We start from the raw sequence: 16,236 nt of genomic DNA on the forward strand, positions 1-16,236 counted from the left end.
GAGTCTTTCCCAAATTGGCTCATTTTGAGCATCCCTTTGGAACAGTGAAAGTGTTTTTAGCTCATTTGTCTTATCTTGGGTCAGGAATGCATTATGACCTTACTACTTCTTTGTTTCAGAGTGATCGTCTTCTGATCAAAGGAGGTAAAATTGTTAATGATGACCAGTCTTTCTATGCAGACATATACATGGAAGATGGGTTGATCAAGTAAGTGTAACTCATCATCTTGACAAATTTGGGTACCTTGCAGTGTTCCTAAGCATTATCTCCAATTCAGATGCTTAGTATCAGCTCTAGTGACTTCAAAGAGAGACTAACTTAATATCTGTTTAAACACAGCTTGATTGCTGGTAATTAGTGAATTTGAAAGCTCAGATTTAGGGAATTCAAAGCTACAATCAGATGCACACCCATTTCCTTAGGTGTTATGTAATTGACTATTTTTAACCAATGTGACACAACGTCTTTTTGTTGCCAAATACTTGGGTTATGATCCATTGACTATATTAAAGGTGTTCCTAGAACATAGTTGTTGTGTGGGGAGGGTAGGACAGTCAAAGGACACAGATACAAAATACAGCCTCATCTGTTACGATGGCACATCTGCTTTCTTAATCAAGAATCCAAGTTGTTGGGGCCAAAGGGTACCCAATTAATTACTAGGCCACAGAGACAAATTACTGCCTCATTCAAGGCAATTTTAGGTTTCGTTCTTTAAGTGTCAATGAACACAAATAGGACTGCCCTTGTGTTTACTGTGTATTGTGTTTCAAAGGAGAAAACAACAGAACAGTGATTGATTTAGGGTATTTTTGGACCCTAGAGGGTTAAGTGCATTGAGAACATCCCAGTATCCTCATGCCCTTCCAACTGGGACAGCTCACAGGGCTCTGGAGAAATAGCACATCTGTTTAAAGACAAACACTGTAGCAAATGACATCTTTTAAATAAGCAACATTTATCAAGGGCCAGCAGCAAGCCAGTCCAGAGGAGTGGAAAAGTGTAGTGAACGGGTCTGTTGCCTGGAAACTCACACCCTGATTTATGATCCTAAAAGAGGTTTTAACATTTCAACATTTAATGTTTTCTCCATGTGTGTTTGCTTGTGACAGTCTCAGCTCCAGGCTCTCAAATACCATGACTTTCATGTTCCATTTTCCCCCAACTGGAAAGCAGCATGATCTGGTCTGTAAGACTCTGGCGGAAGAGTGAATAAGCCCATGTGCTATTTTTAGTCATCACTAATTTGTTTTAGAACTTGACCAACTCCTTGGTGATTAGTTTTGCCTTTTCAAAAAACTGACAGAAAGATGTAGCAGAGGTATTTTTTTTAAAAAATGGGAAATGAATTCATGTCACGCATGAATGAATATTAATTAATGCATATTAATGAATTTGATTTATATTCATTATTCACAAATGAATAATTTTCTACCTCTGTTATCTAGAGTTGCTAATCATATTTTTAAGTAGTTTCTTTCATAGTGTTTATTTTTTATAATAATAATGTTATTATTTTTGCTTTGTTTTGTTTTACTCCATACCCTTTTAATACTCATTTCTCTTTGTTGAAAAGGATATGGTGAAAATAAATGTAAAGTGAAGTCAGGTCTGGAGAAAACTGTTATAGGATAAGCAACTCAACTGGGTGTGTTATGAAGTATGGTAGTATTTTATGTAAATACCTTGGTGCTTTGTTATCATTTGTTCATATGGGTTTTCTGGTAACTAAACCTTGAATTGGCCTCTGATGCCTTATTTAAATTTTGTCTTGTAGTATGCTCTACATTGCTTCTTGTGGGTAGGGAGTAGGGTACAGACATTATGAATAATAACAATACCAATAATCTGAAAAGTCTTTAGAATATAGAGAAGGAATGTTTATGGGCTTGGTGAAAGTGTCTGTCAGATGCTGTTTGATTTAGGACATTTCATTTATGATCATTATTGCCCACCCTGTTCATTTAGGCAAATAGGAGAAAACCTGATTGTGCCGGGAGGGGTGAAGACCATTGAAGCCCATTCCAGAATGGTGATCCCTGGAGGGATTGACGTCCATACCCGCTTCCAGATGCCTGATCAGGGGATGACCTCTGCTGATGACTTCTTTCAAGGCACCAAGGCAGCCCTGGCTGGAGGAACCACCATGATCAGTAAGACAGCTTACAAAGAATATTCTTAGTGCCTGAGAATCATTATCATGTGAACATGAGTCTGTGTTGTTGAGTCTTTCCTTCTTAAGGTTGCCAAACTGAACAGTGGATGGGTCTTCCAAGTAAGGGGAGTGATGGGGACAGGCCAGCCTTAGGCTCATTTTCTGTCCAGCTCTAAGGTTCTTCAGTTGAACTTGAGAATTTCAGTAGGATTAAAAAAAAAAAGAGTGGCTTCTTGCTTTCTCTACTCTAGAGCTTTTGTCTTTCTTAGATTGAAAATGTGATTTGATCGTGATCACTTTGAAAACAACAGTCCTTGGAGTAATCTTCAGGGCTATCAATTTTGAGCCTTTGCTCCTAAGTATTTGATTTTGACTTTTAAAGAATTCCCAAAGGGTGTATCTTTTTGGAATGAGGCCAGGGTACAGCAGATGAATTGTTGAACCAGGAACTTAATTCTACTGATAAGAACATCAAATGGAAGGATTACTTCCTGCTTGGGGTTTGACATAAATGGATTTGGGCAGTCCTGCTCAGAGAAGCACCTGAAGATATCAGTTGTTGTTAAGATATGAAGATTGTTCTGCCATGGACACATTGATGCCTCATGAATATTGCTCCGTAAGATGTATGCTTTTCAGTCAGCCAAATCTAAAGTATGTTTCCTAACAAATGTGAAGTGTTTGTTTGTGAATGGTCAGTTTCCAGCATGCCTGTTTATCGTCCTTTTGACAAATATCATTTTGGTTTTGAGAAGGTAGGCAAGTTGTACAGTGACCCACTAGACACATAATTTTTAAATTTTTATTTGTTTATTGAAGTGTAGTTGATTTACAAAGTTGTGTTAGTTTCAGATGTACAGCAAAATGATTCAGTTATATATCAGTGCATGTCTATTCTTTTTCAGATTCTTTTCTATTATAGTTGTTACACGATAGTAAATATAGTTTCTTATGTTATACAGTCAGTCCTTGTTTATCTGTTTATTAATATATATATAGTAGTGTGTATCTCTGGAGAAGGAAATGGCAACCCACTCCAGTGTTCTTACCTGGAGAATCCCAGGGACGGGGGAGCCTGGTGGGCTGCCGTCTATGGGGTCGCACAGAGTCGGACACGACTGAAGCGACTTAGCAGCAGCAGCAGTGTGTATCTCTGAATGTCAAACTAGTAATTGTTCCCTCCCCCTGCTCCTTTCCTCTTTGGTAACCATAAGTTTGTTTTCTATGTCTGTAAGTCTGTTGTATTTTACAAATAAGTTCATTTGTATCAGTTGTTAGATTCCACATATAAGCAGTATCATATGATATTTATCTTCTTCCATCTGACTTTCTTCACTTAGTATGGTCATCTCTAGGGCCATCCATGTTGCTGTAGTTGGCATTCTTTTATTTCTTTTTTTTTTTTTTTTTAAGATTTTATCCAAGGATGAAAGCCAATATACAGTCTGTCTTAAAACCTTATAGTTCAGTTTAAAAGAGGGTCAACGTGGAAAGAACTTAGTGCTTTATGTTCTAGAAAAACCTATCTTACTGGTTACTTTCTGAATTGATGCTCTTTTTAATGTGTAATTGCAGGGTCTGTTTCTGAGCTTCCTCTTGTCCTCCCTACCACCTGTCAGAACACTGCCAGCCCCTTCTAGTCTGAGCTCTTTGACTTTTTAAATCAAACATTCACCTTCTTGTGTCCTTTCTGGTTTTCTGGGTGTCATCACTGAGCAGAAAAAGCTTTTTTTTTTTTAAGCCTTACTTCTTTCTTACTGCACATGTTACCTCTTAACCTAGAGGGTACCATTCCTGTGGTTGCGGGTGCTGTCCACACACACTTTGGGACACTGGCCTAGTGTGGATGCCTGCTGCCTTGTCAGTGGTGTCTGTTAGGACTTACCGGCACCAGTGGGAATTTCCACACCTCCTCCAGGGCAGGCCGCAGAGCCACACTGGACCTTAGAGAAACAGACTCCTCGGGTGTCAGCCTGGAAGACCAAGTCAAGGTTTTAATCTGCCTCAGTTTGGAGTCCCTGTCGGGGCCCTGTAGGCCCCTGCCTTGGTCACAGATTGTTAGTAAGTCACAAATAATGCTTCCCCAGTGGCTCAGACGGTAAAGAATCTGCTTGCAATGCAGAAGACCCAGGTTCAGTCCCTAGGTTGCAAAGATCCCTTGGAGGAGGGCATGACAACCCACTCCAGTATTCTGGAGAATCCCATGGACAGAGGAGCCTGGTGGGCCACAGTCCATGGGATCACAAAGAGTCAGACACGACTGAGTGACTTTCATTTCACTTCAAGGGAGTAATAGGTGATATCTATCATTGGGCCAAAGGACAACCCTAAGAGGTATAAATATATCCAACGAGGATTTTGGAGATCTGGTCTACCTGCCACACCAACCTGCTGTGTGACCTTTGGGTGAATCACCTCAGTTCTTGCGGCTGCTCGTCTGCACAGTAAAGATTTGCACTAGAGGATCCTGGATGTCCTTTCCAGCTCCCACATTTGGCAACTCACTGAGCTCAGAGACGGAGTTTGCCTCTAATCACTTGTACTTTGCTCCACAGGTCCGTAAATACTCTGCTTTTTCTCCAACTTACTTGAAAGACTCCATCCTGCTTTCTTGATTCTGCCTCTTCACTCCTCACACTTGATCCATTCTTTGGTTACTTTCCTGCTTCTTGTCCTTTTCTTTCTTTGGCCATGCTATGTGGCCATGCTATGTGGTCAGGGATCTTAGTTGCCTGACCAGGGCTGAACCCGTGCCCCCTGCAGTAGAAGCGCAGAGTCTTAATCACTGGACCACCAGGGAAGTCCTCTTGTCTCTTTCTGCCTTCCCTCCCCCACCCACCTTCACTCATGAGCACATCTCTTCCTGCTGACACCCTGACCTTCCCTTTGGCCTTCTTTCTCAGCAGCTATGAGCATCTTTCCCTGACTTTCAGGTGGGTTCCTTCTGTAGAGGGGTGTGGGATGTCTCCAGAGGCTTGCTTCCTGGACCACAGGCCCAGAATAAGCAGCAGATGACCTTATTGTGTGTGGGAGCAAAGAAGGGGGAAAAAATCTGACTGCCTGCCCCACTCAGTTGGGCAGAATGCAAGCATCTTTTAAGGCAGAATTGCTGGCGCAGTTAAAAAGTGGGGAGATTTAATGAGCAAATCTCAAAGAATGAAAGTAAGCAGAGGTGGTGGGAATGTGGTCCCAAGTTGTCACACTCTGACCTCCACTGCTTGTATATCCTTGGAGAAATATTAACTGCTCCTGCAAGTGCCCACCCATGGTGACCTGTATAGAATTACCACTGCCTGCCCTTCCCTTAGGAGATACGTGGTAATAATACAGATGAGGAAATCAGAATTTTTTTTTTGCTTGCCGATTATGCATTCTGTATTGCTTCAGGTGAGTGAGTGGCTGGAGTGTGCTTTAGAGAGGAGCCTTGCAAAGAGGAATAATAGCTAGCTTAGTGAGACTTCGTTGGTACCCATGACCTGCTCTTTCAATGAGATTGTAGCTTCTTTAATGAATATTGAGGCCAGCACTAAATACTTCGGACACTTTGAAGAGTTTCAAGTGAAAACATAGAAATAAGCCATTGAAGGAAGTTGGTACCATGCTCCCCGTAACTGCTCTCTCCCATCTTTCTGCGTTGCTCCAAGTCCTGTTACTTGATGTGTCTTCACCTGCTACCTGCTGTGCATTTCTCAGGTCATGGGGCCTGGAGGCTCCATTTCTGTCTGTAAGGCACAGCCTGCAGTGCACAATGCAGCCAAATAGTGCCAGTTTGGAAAGGGAGGTGACACGTCAGTGGCAGACAATAATATTATTGCCATGAAACAGAGGCTGTCATTGAGAAATGTACAATGAGATCTTTGTAAGGGGCCCTCCATGCGGGGCAGAGGGAACGTCCTTTGCCCTTTTGGTCTGGTGATTGGTGGGCAAAGGCTCTAGACACACACCCTGTAGGCGGCATCCAGACCAGCTGAGGGGTCATGGAGGTGGCAAGGGTGCTGCTTGTTGAAAGTGCTGCTGGCGTCCTGGGGGCTCTGTGACCATCAGAGTTGTTCAGAACCCAGAGTCTTTAGGAAGCAGGCGAGAACAGTTATTTCCATTTTATAGAGGGGAAGACCGAGGCCAGAGGGCAGGGCACTCACCCAATTCACCAGTGCAGGTTACAGGTATGGGAGTGCATACCTGCAACTGTGGCTCCACCACCCACCACCTGTGCGACCTCTGCTTTAAGCCTCATCTGCAAAATGGGGATAGTTGTCACAGAGATCGACAGTGAGGCATCAGAATAGGACCCGGCCCTCAGTTAGCACTCAGCTGTGGTGGTTATTATTGTTCCATCTCACATCAGGTACCAGAAACCTCACATCTCCACAGAGACGCCCTCTGGATCTCTACTCTCTTCAGAGCCAGAGGAAAGAGGCTCCAACTGCAGGAGGACCGACCTGACCATTTGGTGGGAGCGGGGGTTCTCTAAGTGTGGTCAGCAGACTGGGTTCCCTGATGTGACTTGGGGTGCCTCTTAAAACATTCAGCTTCCTGAGCCCTACCCAGCCTCTTGACCTGGAGGGTCTGAGGGGACCCTTGAACCTGTATTTGAATCTGGTGATTGTCACGTGAACTTGGGGAGCTGTTGGAAAGTTGGGCTCTTGGAGGTCCATGCCAGACCTGCAGACTCTAGATGGCTAAGGATCTTGCCTTAGTCCTCGGGACATTTGTCCTGTGTTATGGTTTGATCATGGCTCCTCTGCCTCTTTTGTCTTTATAAAAATTAATAAATTAATTTATTTTTGGCTGCTCTGGGTCTTTGTTGCTGCACACAGGCTTCTCATTGTGGTTGCTTCTCTTGTTGCATGTCTCGGGCTCTAGAGCACAGGCTCAGTAGTTGTGGCACATCGGCTTAGCTGTTCTGCGACACGTAGGATCTTCCTGGACCAGAGATGGAATCTGTTACCCCTGTATTGGCAAGTGGAGTCCTAACCACTGGACCACCAGGGAAGCCCTGTCTCTTTCTTCTTCATCCCCCTCCCCCCGCCACCCGCCGCCCCCAGCAGTGTCTTACTCCTGAGACACTTGCTTCACTGATGCGTGGCTGAATGAATGAATGAATGATGGGATGAGCTTATTTGCTCATGGGACTTGGTTTCCTGCTTCATCTGAGTGTCATGCCAGTGGACCAAGAATCCTGGGGGTGGGGAGCAGGGTTTACACGTCTGATGTTAACAGCGTTCACTGGTTGTGTTCATTTCCACCGAAGCAGCTGTCTCTTTAGCACTGCCCTCTTTTCTGTCGCCTGCCCCTGGCCACTGCGGTCCAATCAACTGTTGGAATGGTTGGGGGAGGGAAGCTGGAGGGGAAAACCCAGAGCCTGAGCATCACTCTGAGGTTGTGAATGGGGACTGCTCCTTCCATCTTTTGGAAGGAAGTGGGGATGCTGGTCGTCTCATGAGGGAGCTTGCTCTCTGAGTGCACAGGGTGGTCCCTGAGCACCACGGAGGACTCAGCAGTCATCTCTGAAGCCCCTTGGCTTATCTAGCTCTTCCTAGAGAGCTGTGCTGGTGGAGGCAGAAGGCCTACATCAAGGTGAAGGGCCTTCCTGGACAGGTGTGGCTCGGAGCGTCTCTGGGGCACATCCGCTGCTTGTCATTTCTTCATCCACGTGGCGCTTGGGTTTACTCCCTGCCTCTGACGGGTCCATGTGTGAACACACACATGCACTGGAATATGAATGCGTCTGTAATCCATACTTTGATTATTCCCTTTGCATCATTTCATTTGACTTGGGTTAGAAAGTGCTTACAGGAAAACCCAACCACATCAGACAAAAGTCTCTGAGTCCAGGACCTGAGTTGTCCCCACAACATCTGCCTGTGGGCTGGCAGTTAGAAAGCCACATTATCTGATGGGCTGTGGGCGTGGGTTCTTTTTGTCCACTCCGCCTCTCATCCCCCCTCAAGCGTCACGTGGGTGAAAGTGTACATTTCATCTATGGACATGAGTGCCTTCTGCAAGCCGACACCACGGAATGGGGCCAGCTCAGGTGTCGCTGTGCAAATCTTGGCCATGAATGGCTGGAACTGGAAGAACCCATGCACTCCCTGGGATATTTTTGCTTGACCACCTAATACCTGGTGCCAAGCAGAGCAGAGGAAGAGAGTGAAAAAGATGAAGCCTTCTGGAATGTAGCCCCCACTTCCTGAAGGGCTAGCACACACATCCATAGATGCTGTTCTCGTGAAGGAGGCCATTCATGAGTTGAGCTCATAGCCCAGTGCGATTTAGAGTCTGTTAGCCCCTTCTGGGAGTTTCCCAGGAGGCTCAGTGGTAAAGAATCTGCCTACCAGTGCAGGAGATACAGGAGACGCGAGTTTGACCCCTGGGTTGGGAAGATCCCCTGGAGGAGGAAATGGCAACCCACTCTAGTATTCTTGCCTGGGAAATCCCATGGACAGAGGAGCCTGGTGGGCTACAGTCTTCAAGGTTGCAAAGAGTTGGACACGACTGTTCGACTGAACAACAATTGTGTATCCAAAATAATTGCACTTTAACATACAAGCATTCCCTGGTGGCTCAGACGGTAAAGAATCTGCCTATAATGCAGGAGGCCTGGGTTCGATCCCTGGGTCAGGAAGATCCCCTAGAGAAGGAAATGGCAACACACTCCAGTGTTTTTGCCTGGAAAATCCCATGGACGGACGAGCCTGGTGCGCTGCAGTCCATGGGGTCACAAAGAGCTGGATACAACTGAGCACACACACATGGAGGCCCTTGTGGAAGCAGAGACGGTTCTGTTTGGGTCCCTAGACCCTATTTCATGGACACTGTGGCATTTACCCTAATCTATGCAGGGTGTGTTGTGTGGCCTCTGGCCCTGAGAGCTGGCAGTTACAGCTTTAGGAGTCACCCCAGGCCATGGAAGGGTGATATTCATCTCTTAAGAAGGCATCTCCATCCTATGTGATCAAGTCTAACTCCTGTACACAGAGGGTGGAGAGTCCCATTACTGGTTGCTCCTAGAGCCTATTCTCTGACTTTTCATGAAGCAGGATATCCTGATGGTTGGGAATGTCCTGTTAGTCTTGTTGCCCAGAGTGACAGCTAGAACTAGGGGGTGTGGTTGGGAATATGCCCATGATCGACTTCAGCAAGGTCTTCCTGATCGTTGATGAAAGGGACAGGCTTCCGACAGTCAGCATTGCATGGGCTCAGGCTAGATAAGAGCCTGCCTGATACATATGTGTCCAAGGAGACCCTTGTTCCCTGTGCTGGCTGAGTGAGCTTGACAGAGATTTCCAGAGTGCATGGATCTGGCGCTATCCATTACTATATGACCCACAGCATCCATGGGAGCTGCCCATGCTGGCTGCCTGATACACAGCAGCATGAGTCTGGACCAAAGCCTTGACCCCATGGCTCCTTTTCTCTTGGGGTCTTTAGCATTGTTCTCCTCTTCTCATGTGAAATCTGACTTGGGAGCCCCTATGTGGCAAATGAGACTGATGAAAGAGGGCAGCTGTTGCTCACTGGTGGGCCATGGGAGAGCCCAGATCCTCTTCCACTCCTTCTTTCCCCTCCGTCTTGGCAGCTCCTCTGCCTCTGGGAAATCCTAGGGCTTGGGGAAGCACAGTTGGAAACCACCCCCCTGCATTCCATCACTCCCCCCACCCTGCCTGCTTACCTTCTCTCCAAAGCCTGGCAATGTGACTGGTCCCTGGAAAGGCTCAGTGCTGAGTTGTAGGGGAGAAGTCAGAAGTGATTAGTAAGACGGGACATACCCACTTAGTCACTTAGGAAAACTACCATGAGGTATGTTTCCAGTGGTTTTCTTGAAGGCACCTCCTGTTCAAGACAGGAACTAGGACGGAGCAGCTGTTTCATCTCGCTGCCCAGATTGGCCCCGGACTGCTGTGCTTTTCATCAGAGTGCCTTTTCATAATAGGTGAACATTCTGTCCTTCTTTAAACGATTAATGGTACACGGTGTCTTAAAGGGATAAATGACTGTCATAGGCAGAAGGGTCTGCCTTTTTCTACCTGCTGTCCATTGCTCTGGTCCCTGATCACTCCACTGGGGGCCCTTTTCCCAGCTTTCCCCTTTCTCCTGTTTGAAAGGACTTGCCTGTTTTTTCTTGGGAAATGATTATTTTCCCGGGGCTTTGAGGACTCTGCCTCCAACTGGCTGCTGTTGTTGGGTGAAGCCATTTACCCAAATTCCTTGCTTTTAGTCTGTCTGAACTGCCATGGTAATGACCCAGGGGAATGACAGTGAGTAGAAATTAGAGTTCTTTCTGGTTAACCCCTATGGGAGCCAGCGCTCTTTGAATGTGACTAAATGTTCCCCTAATGATAGGGAGGATGCTGCGGGGGTGGGGTCCCTGTGGCTGAGGCTATTCTCTGAAGGGAAATTCTGTGATGAGCCAGTTGCAAACCTCGGCTGCACACTGGAATCCCCTGGGGAGTTTTCCCCAAGCCCAGGGACCAGAACTTCTGATTTGACTGTGCTAGGTAGGTGGTGGTGGTGGTTTAGTTGCTAAGTCATGTCCAACTCTGTGCCACCCTGTGGACTGCAGCCCACCAGGCTCCTCTTCCCATGGATTTTTCCAGGCAAGAATACTGTTGTGGGTTGCCATTTCCTTCTCCAGGGGATCTTCCTGACCCAGGGATCGAACATGAGTCTCCTGCATTGCAGGTGGATTCTTTACCACTGAGCCATCAGGAAAGCCCTCTAAGTAGGTAGGTTGGTAGTTTTAAAGCTTCCAGTGGTGGCCAGGCTTAAGAGTCAAATCTAGGTGCCTAGTCCAGCAGTTGGATTTCTGTTGAAACTTAATGAAGATCTGCCAAGGTTTCCTAAAAGCTAGAGGTGCCTTCTGCCCTCAGTTCTCTGCTGTATCCTGGCCTCTTTGCCAAAGGAGGGGGATTCCAGTGGTGTGACCTGGAGTGGGTGGATCCTGTAGCTGGATGCCCTTCAGAAACTTCGGAAATGGGATGGGGCTAAGCTCAGGTCACTGAAAAGGGTCTCCTCCTTCGGGAAGGTTTTGTTTAGCTGGTGCCTAGTAGGGCGCTGGTAGGACTTTGCAGAATCCCATGGACAGAGAATCCTGGCAATCTGCAACTCCTAGGATTGCACAGAGTCGGACACGACTGAAGTGACTTAACACTCATGCACATGACTTGGAGTCAGGGTGGGTGAGAGATGATAGATGGTACAGCGTGGGATGAGAGGGGATGCTGAAGGCAGAGTGTAGCTGGGATATGGACCGCCAGGCCCAGCCCTGTGGACCACCTGCTGTGCTGGTTTTCCCGAGGAAACCCTACTGTCTTTAGGTTGAGTCAATAGTGTTTATGACCTAATCTCCCTCTAATGATAGGTCAGACCTGGAATCCTTCCCTGTGGAGAGCCTGTGAGAGAAAAATCAAAGGGGCCTGGTAATAACATAGAATCAGAGATTTTTAAGGCAAGCATTCATATGGTCTGTCTCAGCTCCTCTCTCTCTTTCTCTCAGCTGGGAGAAACTAGAGCATGTTCCAGAGGGTGAAACTGCAAAGAACAAGGCAGGCAGGGCAGGGAGAGGTCCAGCAATCAGAAGCCCAAAGTTTAATTTTCCCTTTCTAGTACTCTCTGGTTGAGTGTGAGCGCCTATATTTCTATGGCTTCCCTGGTGGCTCAGAAGGTAAAGAATCTGCGTGCAGTGCAGGAGACCCGAGTTCCATCTCTGAGTCAGGAAGATCTCCTGGAGAAAGGAATAGCTATCCATTCCGGTATTCTTGCCTGGAGAATTCCATGGACAGAGGAGCCTGGTGGGCTACAGTCCATAGTGTTGGGAAGAGTCAGACGCAGACGCAACTGAGTGACTTTCACTCACTCAGTATATTTCTAGATGGCAGTTTCCATGTCTATAAGATGGAGCTAATAAATTCCTATTTCTTAGGGTTATATGCAAGGTAAGTGAGACTGTGCGTAAATGATAATTGTGACACTTTTGGCACTCGTGTGAATCCGTGGATCAATGGTCAATGGATCTGTCTACCTATCTAATCTATGATTTAGCCAGCATCTCTATTCTCTATCTAAATATCAATACCAATTGGGGCTTCCCAGGTGGTTCAGTGGTAATAAATCTGCCTGCCAATGCAGGAGACATGGGTTTGGTCACTGGGTCGGAAAGATCCTCTGGAGAAGGAAATGGCAACCCACGCTAGTATTCTTGCCTGGAGAATCCCTTGGACAGAGGAGCCTGGTGGCCTACAGTCCATTGGGTTGCAAAGAGCCAGACGTGACCGAGAGACAGATGGCATGGCATCTAAGCTATCATCATCTGTTGTTTTTCTTATATATCTAGTTCATATTTCTAGCTGTTTCTTCTCTATATAAACCAATATCATCTGTTTAATCCATCTATCTAATCTGATATCTCAACATTCAAAAAGCAAGATCATGACATCCAGTCCCATCACATGTCAAGTAGATGGGGAAAAAGTGGAAACAGTGGCAGATTTTTGTCTTCTTGGGCTCCAAAATCACTGCAGAGGGTGACTGCAACCATGAAATTCAAAGACATTTGCTCTTTAGAAGAAAAGCTATGACAAAACTAGACAGAGTTTTAAAAAGCAGAGGCGTTACTTTGCCAACAAAGCTCCAGAAGGTGAAAGCTGTGGTTTTTCTAGTAGTCATGTATGGATGTGAGAGTTGGACCATAAATAAAGCTGAGCACCAAAGAAGTGATGCTTCAAACTGTGGTGCTGGAGAAGACTCTTGAGAGTCCCTTGGACAAGGATATCAAATCAGTCAATCCTAAAGGAAGTCAATCCTGAATATTCATTGGAAGGACTGATGCTGAAGCTGAAGCTCCAATACTTTGGCCACCTGATGTGAAGAGCCAACTCAATGGAAAAGACCCTGATGCTGGGAAAGATTGAGGGCAGGAGGAGAAGGGGACGATGTGGGGCAGGAGAAGATGGTTGGATGGCATCAGTGATTGAAAAGACATGAGTTTGAGCAAACTCTGGGAGATAGTGAAGGACAGGGAAGCCTGGTGTGCTGCAGTCCATGGGGTTGCAAAGAGTCAGACACGACAACTATTGAACAACAGTCTCTCTACTATGTTCATCTCTCTTGATCCAAGGATTCAGTCATGTACCAGCTGATTCCAGATGGGTTATTTCCCTTTCCTGCCACTCGAGGGGATCAGAAAGAAATTCAAGATTAATCTTCACCCCATGTTAATGGAATTCATATTTCCAACACAGCAGAAGAAACCGTCATCTATAAAAAGCCCTTTAAAATGACTTCTTATACAAAAAAAATTTTTTTCACTTTCTTCTTTTTTTTTTTGCCCTCTGAATAATCGCTGAAAGAATTTGGGGCTTAATTTTCTTGACAATTCATTTGACCCCACAGATGCAAAGCAGTGTCATCAACAAGTGGCTCATCCAGTGAATAACTCTTGCTAGATTTGACTTTTTAGCCAAAAAAGGAATCCAAATGGGGCCAGTTTTATAATGGGTTGTTATCGTGCTGTTGAGCGCCTGGACCCCTTGTTTTTTGTGGTGGATTCATGCAAGGAGGTCTGCATTCCCTTGCACAAGCATCACCCTTCCCACAGCCTCGAGGCTTGCCGTGCTTCCAGTGCATGGCCTCGGGTCAGTCCTCTGGCAGTGCTGGTGACAAATTCTTCTCTAGGGGCTGTTTTGGCAAAGGAGCTTTTAGCCTTAGAGGGCCTCACACTCAGAGACGCGTGGCATAAGAGTCCTGTGGGACTCAGAGCTTGCTCCTCTCTGGCAGACTGGCCAGGGACCCGTTCCTCTCGTGTGGGATCAAATGAAGGGACTGTGTCAGACCTCTCAGAGGCGACAGCATTGGGCCCTGATGGATGGTGCCTGGTATTTTTTTTTTTAATGTATTAAAATGTATTTAAGAAACACAAAATGTGTTTTTTTTTTTTTTAATGTATTTTATTGAAATATACTTGATTCACGAACCTGTTAGTTTCAGGTGTACAGCACAGTGACTCAGCTATAAACACACACACACATTCTTTTTCAGATTTCTTTCCCTTATAGGCCACTATAAAATATTGAGTATCATTCTTTGTGCCATAGAATAAGTCCTTGGTTTATCTATTTGATATTTGTGCTTTCATGCTCAGTCGCTTGAGTTGTTCCTAACTGTTGCCTGCCAGGCTGCTCTATCCATGGGATTTCCCAGGCAGGAATACTGGAGTGGGTTGCCATTTCCTTCTCTAGGGGATCTTCCCAACCCAGGGATCGAACGCTTGTCTCCTGCGTCTAATGCATTGGCAGGCAAATTCTTTACCCACTGAGCCACTGGGAAAGCCCCATTTTATATATCTCAGTGTGTATATATTAACCGAACCTCCTAATTTATCTCTACCCACGCTTTCCCCTTTGGTAACCACGAATTGGTTTTCCATGTCTGTGGCTCTATTTCTGTTTTAGAAATTAGTTAATTTGTATCTTTTTTTAAAAAAAGATTCCACATATAAGTGAAATCATATGATATTTGTCTTTCTCTATCTGGCTTACTTCACTTCGTATGATAATCTCTAGGTCCATCCATGTTGTCCGTCCAGGCAGACAACGCTTTTTCTTTGACATTCACTTCTGCTTCTTTCATTTAGCTGGGAATCTTTATTATTGTCATTTATTAATTTTTTTGCTTTGGCTCATTAGCTCCACAAATCATGGAGGTAGGAAAAAATGGCAGAACAGATCCCTAGTTAAAGCAAAAAAACGGGTTTAGTTAGAAAACTATGTCCTGAGGGATTGGCAGATAATTTGGGGGTCTCTCTGAGCCCGGTTCCCTCGTGGCTTCCCTGGTGGCTTCCGTGGTGGCTCAGTCAGTAAGAATATGCCTACAGGAGACCCAGATTCGATTCCTTGGTCAGGAAGATCCCCTGGAGAAGGGAATGGCAACCCACTCCATTCTTGCCTGGAAAATCCCATGGACTGAGGAGCCTGGCGGGTTATGGTTCATGGGGTTGCAAAGAGTCAGACATAACTGAGCGACTTTCACTTCACTTCACTTCACTGAGCCCTGTGGAGGGGGGTGAACTTTGAGTTTTGGAGACAGTGTAATTTTTGCTTCAGAGTTAAATACAAGCTCCACAGAGTGTCCCAACAACAGGCTCAGAATTGGTGGTGTGTTTTAGCGTCTTTTAACATAATTAGATGGGGGCTTCAAGCCCTGTGTGTAGAATGGGCATCTAAGTTATTGTCCAAATTGGATGTGCATTTGAGAGTGAAAAGGCTGCTACTAATTGTTATGCCTGGTGAGCTACAGTCCATGAGGTCACATAGTCCACATGTCCATGAGGACATGACTAAACGACAGAACAGCAATTGTTATGCCAGGACAACAGCGTAAAGCAGACTGCCCAGGTACACCCCAGTATGTGTCCCTCTTTGTCCAAGGGGCTTGCATGGAGTTCTCTTGTCCTCTGAATGCCTCTGAAGGGGAATGACCCACTGACTGCTCTCTGGACCCAGGCACCAACCTGCAAGGAATCGTAGCAGGGAGCTGCATGGTTCCATCCTTAGCACAAGATACAGTAGAAGAAGGTGAAATGATTTGGAAGGAACAGAAAAGGGATACTGTTTATTGGAGTCTGTGCCCCAGTGCGAACCCTGTACATAGCATTTCTTTCTTTCTTTTTTTTTTTTTTTTAATTAAGCCTACAGCACCTGGTATTCCCAGGTGGTCTCCCATCCAAGTCCTAACCAAGCCCAACCCTGCTTAGCTTCCAAGATCAGACGAGATTGGGTGCGTTCAGGGTGGTATGGCCGTAGACTATACACAGCATTTCTAGTCCTTACATCGACCCTGAAGGTAGCTGGGCTTGTCTTCATGCTGTGGGGCTTCCCAGGTGGCTCAGTGGTAAGGATTTCGAATGCCAGTGCAGGACATGCAGGATATGCAGGTTCAATCCCTGGGTTGGGAAGATCCTCTGGAAGATGAAATGGCAACCCACTCCAGTATTCCTGCCTGGGAAATCCCGTGGACAAAGGAGCCTGGTGGGCTACAGCCCATGGGGTCACAAAGAGTTGGATGCGACTGAGCATGCACATAC

At 45.9% G+C, this 16,236-nt stretch overlaps 1 protein-coding gene and 1 non-coding gene across 4 annotated transcripts in view; one reads left to right on the top strand and one right to left on the bottom strand.

The window, feature by feature from the left end:
* The window catches only part of DPYSL2 (dihydropyrimidinase like 2), a 118,533-nt gene that overhangs the window by 42,810 nt on the left and 59,487 nt on the right, over positions 1–16,236 (top strand). For all 3 annotated transcript variants that reach the window (XM_027549958.1, XM_027549959.1, XM_027549960.1), the window contains 2 exons: positions 120–208; positions 1,970–2,154. In XM_027549958.1, coding sequence (XP_027405759.1) covers positions 120–208; positions 1,970–2,154 — 274 coding nt within the window. The remainder of the gene's footprint in view (positions 1–119; positions 209–1,969; positions 2,155–16,236) is intronic.
* Positions 15,839–15,957, bottom strand: LOC113897932. Its single transcript, XR_003512455.1, has one exon. It is a non-coding gene; the product is annotated as a 5S ribosomal RNA (ribosomal RNA).

This window comes from Bos indicus x Bos taurus, chromosome 8, assembly GCF_003369695.1.
Source record: "Bos indicus x Bos taurus breed Angus x Brahman F1 hybrid chromosome 8, Bos_hybrid_MaternalHap_v2.0, whole genome shotgun sequence".
Lineage (NCBI taxonomy): Eukaryota > Metazoa > Chordata > Mammalia > Artiodactyla > Bovidae > Bos > Bos indicus x Bos taurus.